Source organism: Cololabis saira, chromosome 8 (genome assembly GCF_033807715.1).
Source record: "Cololabis saira isolate AMF1-May2022 chromosome 8, fColSai1.1, whole genome shotgun sequence".
Classification (NCBI taxonomy): domain Eukaryota; kingdom Metazoa; phylum Chordata; class Actinopteri; order Beloniformes; family Belonidae; genus Cololabis; species Cololabis saira.
The window spans coordinates 22983230-22999955 of NC_084594.1; the positions used below are offsets into that span (position 1 = coordinate 22983230).

The following is a 16726-nucleotide window of genomic DNA, read 5'->3' on the forward strand; positions in this document are numbered from 1 at the left end:
CACATGGCCCAAGGATCTTTCAGAACTCAAATGAAACCTCTATGCTCCTGTAGAAAGAAACATTAAAATGTTTATTCATGGCAATTTATCGTGCGTATAAACTAGATTACAGCATTCTTCATTCTTACACTGGGACAATGCAGACGAGAACTGAACATGGCATACAGGCATCTTTTAGGCTGAATCAACCATAATCACTACACATATCCAAACTCCTTTTTAACTCTCTTGACAGCATCCACAATTTTTTTAGACACATTTGACCTCTTGCTGCTAAGCACCCTGGATAATTCCCTAAATAGTTAAATAAAAGCAGTGGCCTGGTGTAGCTTTAAAATACTAAGGATGGATGAAAGTTGGGTTCATTAGTGCTGAAACAATGAACTGAAATTGCTATAAAGCTTTATTAGGCAGAGAGGCGCTGCAGCTGCCTGATAAGTCTCTGCATGTTCTTCAATGAGAACAGACCCCTTCACAAGTAGCAGTGGGACTGTTACGTTAATGTGGACATGCTGATTAGCTACTTCAAAGGCTCTTCGAAACTCTTCGCTGTTGAAAACATAATACACGGGGGTTTATGGCAATAAACTTGAAAAAGCCTGAAAGAAGCTAAATGTTACACAAAGCTGTGTTATATGATCTCTGTTTGCTACTCTGTTTTGCCTTTTCCTTCTGCTTTGTCTGTAAAAAACACACAAAAAACACATTTTTAATTCTTTTCTTGTTGGTTTTACAAAGCCTGCTCATTGTTTTTCATATCCGTCATATTTGTACTTCTACAAATAAAACAGCCAAATAAGCAATTTCCAAATGTAAGTTCATTCTTGCCCGGCGTTGTTAAAAATATTAGCTAATCTTACATTCTTGCCTCTTCTCCAGAGTGGTTTATGTAAAAGATTTTAAAAAAAATGAATGATAGTAATAATGATAAAGATGATCACTGTTTGAATCAACTGTGGGAATAAATAAGAAGGGATATTCTAGACCTCTTTAATAAGGCAGAATCATGATCAATAGGAATAATTCATGGAGGACACATTGTCTCTCCTCCATCCATCCCTGTCCTTTAAAAATGAAAAATAATGAGGGTGCTTGTTTCAAACCCTGCTGCAGGGATCTTGCTGCATTGATCATTACGTGTTCAGTGTCATCTTTCATCGCACCATCAAAGAGGAAACCTCTTTCGATATACCACTATACTGTCCTGTCTTTGCATTAAATGTGCACTGCAATATAATTATCTATATGTCATCATACGTTTTGAAGTTTTAGAACATTAACAAAATCATCTGGGTTTTGCCTGGTCTCAGAGTTTGGTTAGAAACGACCTCAGGTGAACGACAATTCATGATATTCTACAATGTGTCATCCTCAGTTCAAAAAATCTCAGGCAAAACACAAAAGTAGTGTGTGGAAAACATAAGTACTTGATGCTTCTATGTGTGTTATGAAGGTAATTAGGTGCTGCTAATATTATACATCTGTTTGATTGGTTATCGGCAAGCGTGACCATCCATATAAAATTATCTCTAATCTATTAGCAGTTTGTTCAACTAGTTTGTAGAGCAACACATTTTAAGTTGCCACTGTTTATAAACATCTGAATAAACCGCAAGACTTCAACTCAACAGCAATGTTATTTGGAGAAAAATGACATGAAATTATCAACCGTCAAACCGGTGGAGAGTTAATACACTGCAAAATTAATTTCTTAGAAAGTTAAAAAGCCTTGTTTCAAGAAAAAACTTTTCAGACTATTTTGCTAGTTTTAAGAGTTCTAGTCAAGAAAATGTTTCTTACTCCATTGGCTAAGATATTTTTGCTTATAATAAGACAAATTTGACTAGATTTAGGAATATTAGGCTTACAGTATTTCTAGCAGGCCTGTTTTGGAGTGTAGTATCAGTATTAGTAGTATCATGGAAGAGTTAATAGTTAATAGGACTATTAACTTTACAGTTAATATAATGGGATTTTATCTTTTGAATTATTTAGTATTTATTCTTTAATTTAACTTTTTTCTGGGCAGAATGATACCAAACCTGGTTGGAGGGATTCATGTTTTCATGTTTGTGAAGAAGAGTGGACCAACATTTCTTTATGAGAGATAATCATGATCATACAGAAAACTGTTACTTCACGTTGTTGCCACAAGTTACCGGATCATGGGGTTTGCTTAGTCTTTCACGAACCGTTTCTGCATTTTGCCTAAGCTTTTGTTGCATGCAGTTACTCATATGAACTTGTATCTATCTCATTTAAAGATCTACTAAACCCAGATGTTTACTTTCATTATGTTCTGATGTGTGCCCTTGGGACTAAAAAAATGGTGGTGTTTCTTTTTCATGAGTTTACATTTGTGTGGATAATGAAAATCAGGTTTTTAATATGTGGCCGTGGAGGGTTCTGTGTCCTAAATAGTGCCTGCTCTCTGCTGCTAATCTTCTCTGGTGGACAGCTATTGGCATGCTGCATTTATCGTGAGATTTATCCCCAGGAAGTTCACTAGAACAAGCACATCCTCTTATGATGTAAGGATGTCCTCATTATACTCGTGTTCCAGCTAACTCAACCATAGCTTCGACTCTATCAATACTTATTAAGCAGAAAGAAACAATTATTTCTAGAAATAATTCTATACATTGTTTTCAATGAGCAGTGGATGCATAATCAGTCATCTGCATCTGTCCTGTCTAATAACAACATTAGTGGGAAGACGATAAGAAGGTGGAAACATGCAGTATCAGTCTGCCATGAGTGTTGGGTTGAGAAGTATTGCAAAAACAATCCTACTAAAGTAGAAATATTGGCTAATAAGATTTTGTGTGATGCAAAAACAATTACATTAATTTTAGCGGATGTGTTTATACAAAGCAACTTACTACAGAGGAAAACCATCAAGCTACAGTAACATAGGAGATCAATCAAAAACAATAAGTGCAATTACATAACTGTGGTCTTGACTTTTATACTACTACCGCAATATCAGAAAAGAGCTTTTTAGCGTAGCGGTACCTGGAAGTACAACCAATATGAATAATAAATAGCAATACAAATAAATTAGATATTAATAAATAATAAGAATGAAGGGGCAAGAGATCATTAATCCAATGATGGGGAAAGCAAAGTTTTGATGCAAAGGTCTTTTCTTTTGATACTTTTATTTCTAATCTTTGATTATTTTTCTGGGATATTTAAACTCGTTCATAAACTAGGTAGACCTAAAGCAGATCAATCCCTTGTCATATTATTGTGTCAATATTATTCCAAGTGATTATTCTGAGCTAGAATAGAACTACAGACCTTACAATGCCCCTTAAAGCAGACTGCACTGAACTGTTGTAACATAAATAAATTAATTCAATTTAAATCAACTAAATTTAATTAAAGGAATTATTTTACTTTGCTGAAGAACTCGCTTTCACATCATCATCCCTGGTTCCTTTTTATCTCAGTTTAATGTAAAGTATTGACCTTGCTTTTATTGACTCACCTTAAAACAGCTGTTCATTACTATTTCTGAATTTTCCGCATCTTTGTTCAAGTACCACAAATAACAGAAGTCTCACAGACTAAATATCATAATAATATGACAACTTCTATTTTCAACCAACGATATTCTTCTTTAATTACCGTCACTTCCCTATAAATTAAACTGAACATCACCACAGTCCTGTCTACTTCATTTTACAGCTGCTAATTTAAATAAAACTTGATCAAGTCTTACATTTTGAAATTATTCCATGGGTCCTCAAACATGTTCTGGTCAACTTGAATACTTCCAAAGGTATAGCTAGGGTCTGCTTTTAAAACCTTGGAAAACCGCCACTCTCCATTCCCAGGTGCTGCGTCCAGATGTAAAAGTCTCCTGATTCGATAGAACCCTCCTCTGAGCCTTGAAAGGAGACCGAGGGGACAGATGATGCTATCAGAGGTAGCAGTGATGAGCTGTAAACCCCCCCGACAGCTCAGCCAGCTCCAGGACAGGAGGGGGAGGAGTCTGCAGCTGCTGATAGTTCAGGCCACATCTTTCATCGGAACATGACTGCATCAAACTACCACTATTCACTGATATGAGCCATCCAGAACCACACAGTTACTGTTTCATCAGTCAGTATGTGGTCGTGACTGTCACACCGTGTACTCTGGACCTTTATTCCTTCTATAGCTTCTGAATAAACGAGGACGCTGCAGGACTGGCTGGATTTTGCTCGTCCCATTTTAACATTTCTCACACAGAATTTTCTTTCCATTTGAAAGTAAATGTCTAATTTTTGTTACATGCCCTCATGGGCAGCAACCAAAGCTCGTAAAGCTCAGCACTGACATCTGTTGGCTGCTGGGGAAACACAACAGTACTCAAATGAGGACAAACTGTACTTTACTGTGTGATATAGATCTACAGTAGATATAGAAAAATATCAGCTTCATAATGAAGCGCAACAGAAACATGAAAAACCGATTCTGAGGAAGAAAACAGATGTGTCACTCACTGCATATTCTAATACTCCAAACTATCTATAAATACAGTTATAACTTGAAAGGAAGAGGTTGTTATGAACAGTAACATTGTCAAATATGCTAACCGTACACATAGAGTATATAAGACTGGAAGTACAACTGCTGGACAAAGTTAGCAAAACTAGTATTTACAAAGTAAGAACACTTGTGTTTACCACTAACAATTATACGTGTGACACTTTGCCATGTTGTCAGGTGCCTGGGTACACTTTTACATACAACAGGCAACAAAATCTGTCAAAGTTGGAAAAAGAAAAAAAAGGAAGAATAATCTCCATAGGGTTCAATTGGAAAAAAAGAGGAAACTTATCACATGACTCAGTCCGACACGAAATACAGGCAACCAACTGATGAAGGGAGAGCAGCACTTTAGCTAAAACTGAGAGTCATTTGCCACGGCACCGTTTTCTGTCAAAAGTAAACTATCTTGGCTAAAGCTTTGATCGGCAATAGCTCTGCTTTCAGTTTTACCCAACCCCAGTCTCTTCTTCAATAGTTTGTCCTCATTATTCAACTTTGTGCGGATTGCGGTTTTTATTTGGCTGCCGTCGATGCCAAACTTGCACCCAACGTGATCTGAGGGAAGAAAAAAAAATAGTCACATTCGTAAACAGTTGGAAGCTGCAAAGAATATCGGTGTTCCTCAGTTACGATCAGAGTCTCTTATCTTACCAATGAGGCTTTTCAAAATCTCCGGTGGGAGTGGAGGCTTGTGGGAATCCTCCCCGGTGAAGGTGTTCTTCCGGCCCTGTAGACAGTGTGTTGCCAAAGTGTCTCTGTCAAAAAGTATCATTAGCAGGGCTGAAACATACTTCTTGTAATCTGCTATTTCTGCTATGCGCTCATAGAGATTTTTTGGTACACGGAGGGTCTCAGAAAGGTAAAGGAAGTTATGGTCATCCTGAAAAGAAAAAGAAAAAACAGTGAGTTTCAAATTCAGAACTGTTTTCATTAAAACACTCAGCTGCTTTACTACAAAAACTACAAAATAAACTGTTCATACAGGGCATCTTCCTTGAACTGTTTTACTTTATTAAGGGGCAGAAGCGGTACCTCGGGTATATTATGAACAGCTCTCATCTGAGCCTCCGACTCAGTCAGGAACTCTACACTTTCATCAATGCTTTGTGGTGCAACTGCTGCTTCCCCTCCATGGAGAACGTGATCCAGAGTGACTCGTAGTTCATGTGCAGTGTGCCTCATCTGCATCATGAGGGTGTTCATCTCTTCCAAAAAGTTTCAAAAAGGCAAATTCAATTAAGTGATGGCATATGTACAAACAGGTTGACATTTTCACAAAGAATAAGATCCCAAACATGAAGGTCCTCTGTAGAGATGTCTGATAATACCAGATAATAACAGATACCACTTCAGCAATACAAATATGATCTGTCACACTATTCCATTCCCCCCTCGTACTGTGCTGAATGGTTTCTTCTGTTGTGTCCTTTCCAAATACAACTCCAATTCCAAAACACAATTGTACACATTTCCCTGTTCCAACTTTTTTTTTTAGATGTTTTGCTGCCATCGAATTCAAAATAAGCTGATACTTTTCATAAAGTGGTAAAGAAACCTCAGATTTAAACATGAAATATTTTGACATACAGGGTGATGTTAACCATTGTGCAGCATCCCTTCTTCATTTAACAACTGTCTGTAAACATCTGGGAAGTGAGGACACCAGTTGCTGGAGTTTTAAGAGAGGAATGCTGTCCCATTCTTTCTGACGCAGGGTTCTAGCTGCTCAACCGTCCTGGGCCTTCGTTACTGGATCTTTCATTTCATGAAGCACCTAAAGTTTTCTGCTGTGAACGGTCTGGACTGCAGTCAGCCCACTTCAGCACTTGGAGTCTTCTCCTGTGAAGTCTTGTTGTTTTGATGGATGCAGTATGTGGTATGATCAGAGATACAGGCTTTTCAACTAAGTGCTGATGACAATCTGGACAGTCCCTCTCCTTCGTAGTCGAAAAGACACAGCATCCATAGTTTAACAAATAGATTTAAAAACAATTCAAATTCTGAGTATTAATTCTGAGCCAGAATTTCTGGATCACGTTCACATATGGCTTCTTCTTTGCATGATAAGCGGCACTTGTGGATTGTTTGGTGAACTGTGTTCGCAGGCAGTGATCTCTGGAAGTGTTCCTGAGTCCATGCAGTGATTTCCAGTCTAGCACCAACTGTGTCGTGCAGAGCCACCCAAAGAGCACGAGTATCCAGTTTTGATCCTTGACCTTGTTCCTTGTGCACCAACATTCCTCCTGATTCTCTGAATCTTTTAACAATATGATACACTGTAGATGGTGGGATCTTCAAAATCTTCACAATTTTACATTGAGGAACATCCATCCATCCATTATCTATACCCGCTTTATCCTTTGCAGGGTCACGGGGGTCTGCTGGAGCATATCCCAGTTAATTTCAGTCGAGAGGCAGGGGTTCCCCCTGGACACGTCACCAGTCCATCGCAGGGCCACATATAGACACAGAACCAGACACACTCACACTCACACCTATGAGCAATTTAGAATCATCAATGAACCTACTACGCATGTTTTTGGACTGTGGGAGGAAGCCGGAGTACCCGGAGGGAACCCACGCAAGCACAGGGAGAACATGCAAACTCCACATAGAAAGACCCTGCCGGGCCTGGGAGTTGAACCGGGAACCTTCTCACTATGAGGCAACAGTGCTAAACAACAAGCCCCCATTGAGGAACATTTCCCAGAAAATGTCCCACAATTTATTACCAGTTTTATAAACTGGTGAACATCCGTCCATCTCAAGTCTCTGCCTCTCTGAAATACTCCTTGTATACCCAGTAATGTTACTGATCTGTGAAATGTAAACCTAATAAGTTGTTAAATGCTCCCCCAGGTTTTGATTTGTGCCAATTATTTTTCCAGTCTCTTGCCCCTGTTCCAACTTTTTTACAAAGTCCTGCATCTATCAAATTCCAAATTAGCTAATATTATTTATGTTGGCTCTGTTCTATTGGGATAAAATATAGGTTTATGAAATTTGAAAATCACTGCATTCTGTTTGTATTCCCATTTTATACTCCATCTTAACTTTTTGGGGGAATTGGGGTTGTATTTCTTTTACCAGGTGGATCATATCAAAATCTTTAAAGTTACCTGAAATGGTAACTTTAAGGAACAGCATGTGAAGAAAACTTTGTTCATAACCACATACATGTTTAATGATAATCAAATACAAAGTGATTCATATAAACACTCCAATACAATCGTTTCTGCACCGTCAGTTGAGTCAGATTGTGTTCGTCTATGACTCGGACTAACAGGAAAATCATGCCACATTTGTGGAGTGATCAGTGCAGAAGACTTGATAATTTCAAGAAAAGTATCAATTGTTCCTATTGCTACATTTATGCATTTTCCCTAAAGCTACACTTAAAAAAGTCTATTTAGAATACACACTAGCCAAGTAATTTTTTCGCTGTTTATATTATTATTATTGTTGTTGTTCAGTTATAGAGGGTACATTTCTCCTTGTGGCATTAAAATAAATGTACAGATATAAGACACATTAAATGATAAAGAGCAGCTAGAGTTCCTCCCAGGCTAAGATCAGAATGTCTGAGGTCTTTACACATTTATTTTTTTTCTGCACACATATGTATTTTTAAATTGTGTTGTTGATTTTTTCCACCCACCTTTGAGCTCCCTCAGCTCTCGCTCTGCCAGAATTCGACATCTGCGTTCATATTTGAGTTGTGCCTGTAGTTGCTCTATTTTCATGAGAAGGCTGATGGTGTCTGTTCTGATGCCTGGACTTGCAAGACTTTCATCAAAGTCAATGGTTTCAGGCTGCCAAATAATAACAATAATGATTAAATGGCATGACCAATCAATTTCTAAGCACAATACAAGAGTAACTTTGCTTCGGTGTGAAAAAAAAAAAATATATATATATATATATATATATTATATTTATGTACAGAAATGGGCAGCTAATTATATGTGTATGTATATATATATATATATATATATATATATATATATATATATATATATATATATATATATATATATATATATATATATATATATACATATGTGGGTGTATTGTATGCGTATGTATGGGTATATATGGGTATATATGTATGTGTGTATGTGTGTGTGTGTGTGTGTGTGTGTGTGTGTGTGTGTGTGTGTGTGTGTGTGTGTGTGTGTGTGTGTGTGTGTGTGTAGATATATACATAGATAATGAGCAGATGCAGTTAAAGAGACAGTATAGTGTAAATATTATATTTATATAAATATTTATATGGGCATGTGTGTACAAATATAAAGAAATATTCAACTATGTGTGTGTATGTATGTATGTATGTATGTATGTATGTATGTATGTATGTATGTATGTATGTATGTATGTATGTATGTATGTATGTATGTATGTATGGGTATGTGTGTGAGTATAATTTCAGTATATAATAATAATAATAATAATAATAATAATAATAATAATACTGTTATTTAGCAGTGTGAGTATTTAAAAATACGGGTTTAATGATTAGTGAATGGGGGTAGGATTAAATAAGTTTACAATAAGTTTACTCCTTTTTTTCACATTAAAATTAAGATATCAAGTGTTAAAGGATGAAATTCTTTGTTTTGTTTTCTTAAACTTATCTTGAAGTGTTGTTTTTTTTACATGTACAAAAAAATAAAATAAAATAAATAAACAGTTGATCACCTCATTGCCATGGAGAGGGCTGGCCTCTTCTGCTGGCCTGAACTTCTCCTCCACTGACTCGCAATGAAAGTCCTGCACATCTGACACACTCCCGATCTTAATCATCTTCACTTGCGGGTGTGTTGCACTTATTCCTGAGTCTCGCTTTGGTGGCATGACAGGTGATGAGAAAAAAAATCTGGAAAGAGGGAAAAGTTGAGTTTTTAGACGTTAAATCTTCCCTGCACCATTAAAGTAACGGTCAACTTTTCCAGTGTTTTTGTCATTCCAAATAAAACTCATTAATGCGAAACAAGATGGAGAGGGTTTTCTCGTTGGCATCATCGTACCTCCTCCTCCTCCTCCTCCTCTTTGCTCCTCAACCGCCTCTACCTACACGGGGATTCGCGCTACACACAAAATAAAATATTTTTTTCGGCGTTAGACAACACAGAAGAGCCTCACCTGACCGCCTTCTCGGATACGCTATTAACCCAGTCACTGAGGACAAAGGCAGACAGAGCAGTACATGGAAATACTGCGTAGTAAAGGAAGTAGTAGTACTAGTGCAGTATTACAGTACATGGGTCCTCATATAATTGCATCTGTTTTTCACGAGTCACGCAACATTTCCCCGGTTAAATAGGCGTGTAATAGCTATCTCATATTGATCTTCCACTGTGCGAGGTGTTCATTTGTGCGGGACCGTTGTGTTGTTAACTGCTTATTTTTTACAAGTACGTGCGGAACTAAGATGAGAAAACTTTTCCGCCGACGGAAACATTTCGCTCCAGTACTATTTCCTGTTCAGCCCATTTTCTGATTTTAACCAATGAGAATAAAGATTTCTGAAAAGGGGCGGGACATTTTGAAATAAATACGCCTGTTGGCCAATCAGATTGCGCTCGAAGCGGGTCTTGATAATCAAGTTTGGTTGAGCCTGCACACGTGGGTTCAGTGTTGATTTGCCTCTGAATATAAGTTAGACAGTCTACAGATAGCTGTAATTAATCTACATTTTCGTCCAGTGCTATGCCACAATGTCTTCATCATTTTTCATAAAAACAAAATCAAAGCCCAAACTAACCACGAAGGGGGCAAACGGAGCAGCGCCAAAACGAAAGGTGAGTTAACTCTGTTAGCAAGCGAGCTAAATCACGTTTACTGGTCAGCAGACTATCTATAATCACACGTAACCTACACATTTATTAACGTATTAACAGAGGTGTAAAGTAACAAAGTACAAATACTTCGTTACCTTACTTAAGTAGAAATTTTGGTTATCTATACTTCACTGGAGTAATTATTTTTCAGACGACTTTTTACTTTTACTCCTTACATTTTCATGCAATTATCTGTACTTTTTACTCCTTATATTTTAAAAAACAGCCTCGTTACTCTATTTCATTTCGGCCTTTAAACAAAAAACTATCCAGTTAAATTGCTCCATCCGGATAGAGTGAATTTGGTTGTGGTTGTTTCAGATGTTCTTGTCCAGTTTTGTTCTTACATCCGTTGCCCTCAGATTCCTGCAACTAAACTTGGATGTACATTCCAATAAAGGTTAGGATAAATGACAACATGCCTCTGAAGTTTGATTTTTTGCAGCATTACAATACTTATAGGCAACTAGTCATCATATCGTCTGCTCTCTGAAATACATGTTAATGCTCAATAGTACACATATATGGTTCTTTAATATATTTGCATTATACTAAGATGCATTCATTTTCAATCGTTTTTTTCCTTAATGTCTTTTTTCCCCCTTACATTACTTTTACTTTTATACTTTAAGTAGTTTTGAAACCATTACTTTTATACTTTTACTTGAGTAAGAAACTTGAGTTGATACTTCTACAGGAGTATTTTTAAACTCTAGTATCTATACTTCTACCTGAGTAATGAATGTGAATACTTTTGACACCTCTGCGTATTAAAGCCCTTCTGTCTTCTTGTGCAGGGTGATGGGGGTGCTGATGGAAAGAACAAACTACGAGCAAAGAAGCCCAATGCCAAATACAACGAGGAGATTTCCAGCGATTCTGAAACAGAAAGGTGATTTTTTTTTTTTTTCTTTTTTTTTTTTTCTTTCTTTTTTCATCTGGTGCGTTTCCCCCCCACTTGCATAAACGGTTATGGGAAACTTCTCTTATGAATTATGACATCGTTTCGTTTCATAGTCCTGTAGTGTCCAAGAAGAGGCAAGTCCATGCGGAGAATGATTTTGATGAAACTCCACAAGATAAGAAGCTTAGATTAGCTAAACTGTACCTGGACCAGCTGAAGGAAGAGGGTAAACCTTTCTACACGGTTTTATCACGTCACATTACACTCTTTGATTTGAGATTTTAACAGAGTTTTTTGTTCCATCAGAGGAAAATAAAGCAGATGATGAGTCCTTTGAGACAGATCTTGTGGCAGGAAGGCTTCAAGAAGAAGTGGTAAGTGTAAATGTGTTGTGTGAGAGGGTGCAGAGAGATCAGCAGTAATGTGTCTCCTCCTGCTTTCATAATCCTTTTGTAAATGCAAACCTCTTAGAAGGAATGTCGTGGTGAAGAACAGTGGTCTACTACCCCGGCCATCTTGTCATCAAGGTCTTCACAAGTCTGTTAATGACATAGTCATTTGTGTCATGGTGTGCTCAAGCGTGGAAACATCTAAAACATGCAGGACAGCAGATTTAGAGGATCAGGGCTGAAGACCACTGGCCTAGAAGTTTTATATGACATTCAATAGAGATACAAATAATTTGCTTAATATTTGTCTTTCTGTTCCTTTTTAAGAACACTATTGAATGCAGTATGGAGGCAATTATGAGGTTTTAAATGGGTTATTAAGAATCATACTACATTTTAACATGTGGTATCCATGAAAAGCTCAGTATTTGAAATGAAATGATGGGCAGGTGAACTCTAGTTTATCAACCTATGTATGAGGGGGGGGGGGGGGGGGGGGGGGGGGGGGGTGAAATGTTAAGAAAGAAATATTTGAAGCTACATTTTTCCATCTGCAGTGCAAGATATCATTAATGGAGTCGATAAATCTGTAAAGGATGAGGGCACAATTTTAAGATGGACACCTGTTTTCTCACATACCTCAGACAGAGAGGACTGCATTAAAAACTGCCTTTCATGAAGAGGTGATGTCACCACATTGATGAGGGATTACTTTGGGAAATACAAAACAATACAGTTACACTCACAACTCCTACGTTAAAATTTGTTGTTTGTCTACTATTACTTCCTCTGCAGATTATTATAGGAAAGCATCAGAGTGTCCATCAAGTTATGACAACGTTACAGGCATCTTCAGTTGCTGTCGGATTAACTCATTTAGAGTAATAGTTTCATTTAAAAAAACAAACATAAAACTGTGCTGAAAGCATGTTGGATCAGGCCTCGATTCTTTTGTATTGCCTGTTAGTTATTGTCTTTTCTGTGATGTTGATTTTTCTGTGCATGTGATTGTTTCCTTCAGCTTGAACAGAAAGGAAAGCTCCAACGGCTCATTGCTAAAGATGTAAGTATTAGAATTTTCATAACTCGAGTCTTGCTGCAAGTCCAGTATCCTTGGAGAAATAACAAAGCTGAACATGCTCACTTTAATTATGTTTTCTTTCTTTCTTGTAGCTCGTAGCACCAGATGCTTCAGATATCAGGGTGTTGAGAGGACACAAACTTCCAATTACCTGTCTTGTCGTAACCCCTGATGACAAATGCATATTTTCTGCTGCCAAAGACTGCTCCGTGATAAAATGTTTGTATCAAGGAAAACCTTTGAAACTCAAATGTTTTAATTGCACTTGCACAGCTCTACAAAACTAAAACTAGGTTTTTCTTTTTTTCAATTCAGGGGACGTTGAGAGTGGAAAGAAGCTGCACACAATACCTGGTGGCAGGAAAGGTACGGAAGATCGCCATATCGGACACACGGCTCACATCCTGTGTATGGCCATATCTTCAGATGGAAAATACTTGGTGAGGAAACATTTTTATGTCGAATTATGTCAGTCTTACTGAAGTGTCAGAGTTGATTGCAACAGTATCAACTTTCTTTTCAGGCTACTGGAGACATGAACAAACTTATCATGATCTGGGAGGCTGAAACATGCAAACATCTATTTAAATTTACAGGACACAAAGGCCCTGTGTCGGTAAGTTCTCAGTCTCCCTCATGACAGTTCCATTAAGCTTGTGAGGATCTGCCTGTGGTGGTTTTAATACGTTTCATTTTTCCTTCTTAGGGTCTATCGTTCAGGAAAGGAACCCATGATCTGTACAGCGCTTCTCAAGACCGCTCGGTCAAGGTGTGGAATGTGGACGAGAACGCATACGTGGAAACTCTGTAAGTAACAGAGATTATACATGCATGCATATATATATTTCACTGCACAAGCACTTCCGGTTATATGCTCTGTGTGTGTGTGTGTGTGTGTGTGTGTGTGTGTGTGTGTGTGTGTGTGTGTGTGTGTGTGTGTGTGTGTGTGTGTGTGTGTGTGTGTGTGTGTGTGTGTGTGTGTGTGTGTGTGTGTGTGTGTGTGTGTGTGTGTGTGTGTGTGTGTGTGTGTGTGTGTGTGTGTGTGTGTGTGTGTGTGTGTGTGTGTGTGTGTGTGTGTGTGAACTATGGTTCTCATTATTGTCCTCTAATTGAATTTAATACGGCTTGTGAATTTCTGTAGCTTTGGCCACCAGGACGCCATTACAGGGCTGGACAGTCTGAGCCGGGAATGCTGTGTGACGGCAGGGGGACGGGACGGCACCGTGAGAGTTTGGAAGATAGCTGAGGAGTCTCAGCTGGTGTTTCATGGACATGAGTGAGTGTTCATATATGTGGAAACTTGAGGGAGCACTTTAAATGCTTTAACATGTGCTGTCAGGTTCATACTGTGGGCTCCTGCTAGGTCAAGAGGATGCTGCCACATTTCAGATATCTTTGGTTTTAGATGGAGTTCTCGGCATGATGATTTTTTTCATAAAAATACTGTCTCTTTCATTCTCACTTTTATTACATCGCAAACACAGGAGAGGTAGAAAAAGAGCACAAGAACGGGTATAATATTATTATAAACATAAATGACATCAAAACAGACTTGCATTGAGCTCAATTAAAAGGAGCACGCTAAAGTGGGTTGTTCAAGTATGTTGAATTTTATTGTTGTGTTGGCAAATTATTTTGTTTTGTTGTAGATCAAAACCCCATATACACACGATTAATAGGAATTGTTTTATTGGATTAAAAAAAGAAGTGCAGAAAAAAATGTTAAGAAAATTAAAATAAGACAATGTTGAGATGATGACATCAGCAGCTGAAATTTCCCTGATAATTGAAAACAGATTCATTGCATGAAACCATGATATTTGTAAGTCAGTCATTGTCAACAATACACAACCACTCTGCAAACAATCAGCAGCTTTTTGAAAATTATTACTTGTGGCAAAATGCATTTTTAAAGGCATCATTAAATTCTCTCCACTTTAAAAAAAAATTTGGGTGATGAGAGACTGGTATACTGATTTGGCTTTATTTCTCCCTCAGTGGTTCAATTGATTGTATCCAGCTCATAAATGAGGAGCACATGATAACAGGAGCTGATGATGGGTAAGTTGCCATTATTATTTTGCTGGGGGGGGGGTGTATATATATATATATATATATATATATTATTTATTTATTTTTATTATTTTTTTCAGTCTTCATTTTGCAAACCGATTTAAATGTTTCTCTTTTCTACCTTACCTCAATTTTCTCAACCACTGCAGCTCAGTGTCTCTTTGGAGTGTCAACAAGAAGAAGCCTCTCAGCACAGTGAAGAAGGCTCATGGTTGCCATGGCGATGTAGGGCTGGAGCAGCCTCATTGGGTGGCCTCAGTAGCAGCCCTTCAGAACTCCGATACCGTTGCCTCAGGTGCCTCCGGCTGTGAGAGTCCTCTTAGAGTCCTTCTAAAGCTTTTTAGTAACAGGATTGTTTGCAGGGTGCACCTATTACACCTTTTCACAGCTGTCATTTATAAACAGACATTTATTCAGTATGTGATGTTTGTGATGAAGTTATCCATATTAACAGTACAAAAGCTACTTTTAGCGTTATCTATGGTGTGTCTTTAGAGATGTGTACAGATATTATTGACGTATAATGGTTCTTCTGTGCAGGTTCGCACAACTCGCAGGTGAATGTGTGGAAGTGTGGCCAGAACTATCGTGGGTTGGAGCTTCTATTCAGTGTTCCAGTGGTAAGTTCGTCACCCCTTTCTTCCTGAGCGCAAAGCAGCAAAAAGTCTTGTCTAAATATGTACGTAAAAATTATCGTCTTGTATTTTCCTTTCCAGTCCGGATTTGTCAATAGTTTGAAGTTTTCAAGCTCCGGTCAGTTCTTGGTAGCCGGCATCGGACAGGAACACAGGTAACGAACTAAGCTCATACAATATTTCAATAGAAATGGAAACTGTCTGCAGACTTCCTGATAACTAATGAACTTCAGTGCAAGTTTATGTGTAATGATTGGAACTTCCACCAGATGGCAGTGTTGCTTCATGCAGCCACCTAACTTCAGTCTTAAAAAAAAAAATTCAGATAAGACACAGATAACGGAAGTAAGAATACATTGATTAACAAAAAACAGAAATGAAGTCGAACTATACTGCATTTATTATACTGTACCATAAAGCAAGATTTTTTGTATCTTTTTTTTTTTTTAATAAATAATGTAATGCGAGTTATTTACAGTTAAATCTGATGGTTTAGTCTCCCAAATGTTTTAATTTTACGCTTCCAGTCTCCCCAGAGGATGAGACGAGGTTTTAGTGGAAAGATTGACATTTTCTACAAAACTCTCCAGGCAGCAAGAGGGATTGATGTTTATATTCTGTTGCTTATTGCTTTTAGGATAGCTTGATATCTGAGCTAAAGGGCATATATCTGTAGAAGGTTTTTTTTTTTATATAATTTTCTGTACATTCTGCAATATTGTTAAGTCCAAGACACCTGGGAAGTGCATGATTATTTGACTGTAGTATACAATATTTGTGTTCATATCACAATGGTATGTGCTTTTTTAATATTTGGCAGTATATTATGATTTTATTGTCTGACATAAAATCCTTTTTTTTTTATTTATTTTTTTTTTTAGTTATGTGTCATGATTGTAGCTGATAATGTAATTTTAATTTCCTTTCACATTTGTGGCATGTTTACAGGTTGGGTCGCTGGTGGAGAATCAAAGATGCCAAAAATGGGATCTATATCATTCCACTTAAAAGGAAACCTAATCCAGAAGAAGCCAAAATGACTAAATAATGAATTTTTGTAAATAAAATGTTTTGATAACTTGACATATATTGTCTGTTTTGCCCCTTTCTTTTTAAATCAATCTCAATAATAAAAACCCAGGGTATATTTGTCCCATGCAAGTGTTGACTGTGAAGTTTCCCCATGATCTTTTTTTCTTTTTTTTTTTAAATGTGTTTTGCCTGCTATTGAATGATTCAACTAGTTAACAAATGTAGCA

General features: G+C 37.5%; 2 protein-coding genes across 4 annotated transcripts; one reads left to right on the top strand and one right to left on the bottom strand.

Annotated features, from left to right (window-relative positions):
- Positions 1-9: 9 nt before the first annotated feature.
- Positions 10-9958, bottom strand: LOC133448607 (uncharacterized). Of its 2 annotated transcripts, XR_009782974.1 has the most exons (7): positions 9688-9958; positions 9244-9421; positions 8201-8354; positions 5575-5747; positions 5194-5422; positions 3728-5097; positions 10-47 (listed from the first exon to the last, which is right to left on the bottom strand). XR_009782974.1 is itself a non-coding variant. In XM_061727298.1 (6 exons), exons 2-6 carry the CDS (start codon positions 9397-9399, stop codon positions 4895-4897), a joined length of 915 nt encoding a protein of 304 aa, XP_061583282.1. In that variant the 5' UTR covers positions 9400-9421; positions 9688-9958; the 3' UTR covers positions 3625-4894. The 2 variants fall into 2 exon arrangements, 1 of the variants encoding a protein (XP_061583282.1); XM_061727298.1 differs by lacking the exon at positions 10-47 and having other exon boundaries at positions 3625-5097.
- A 38-nt stretch (positions 9959-9996) lies between these two features.
- Positions 9997-16595, top strand: rrp9 (ribosomal RNA processing 9, U3 small nucleolar RNA binding protein). Of its 2 annotated transcripts, none has more exons than XM_061727295.1 (15): positions 9997-10346; positions 11183-11277; positions 11403-11515; positions 11596-11663; positions 12700-12741; positions 12852-12978; positions 13075-13199; positions 13283-13375; positions 13466-13566; positions 13901-14035; positions 14758-14820; positions 14982-15139; positions 15373-15452; positions 15549-15622; positions 16416-16595. In XM_061727295.1, the coding sequence occupies exons 1-15, from the start codon at positions 10263-10265 to the stop codon at positions 16513-16515; spliced, it is 1458 nt and encodes a 485-aa protein (XP_061583279.1). In that variant the 5' UTR covers positions 9997-10262; the 3' UTR covers positions 16516-16595. The 2 variants fall into 2 exon arrangements, with proteins under 2 accessions (XP_061583279.1, XP_061583280.1); XM_061727296.1 differs by having other exon boundaries at positions 10006-10346; positions 14982-15127; positions 16416-16593.
- Positions 16596-16726: the final 131 nt, after the last annotated feature.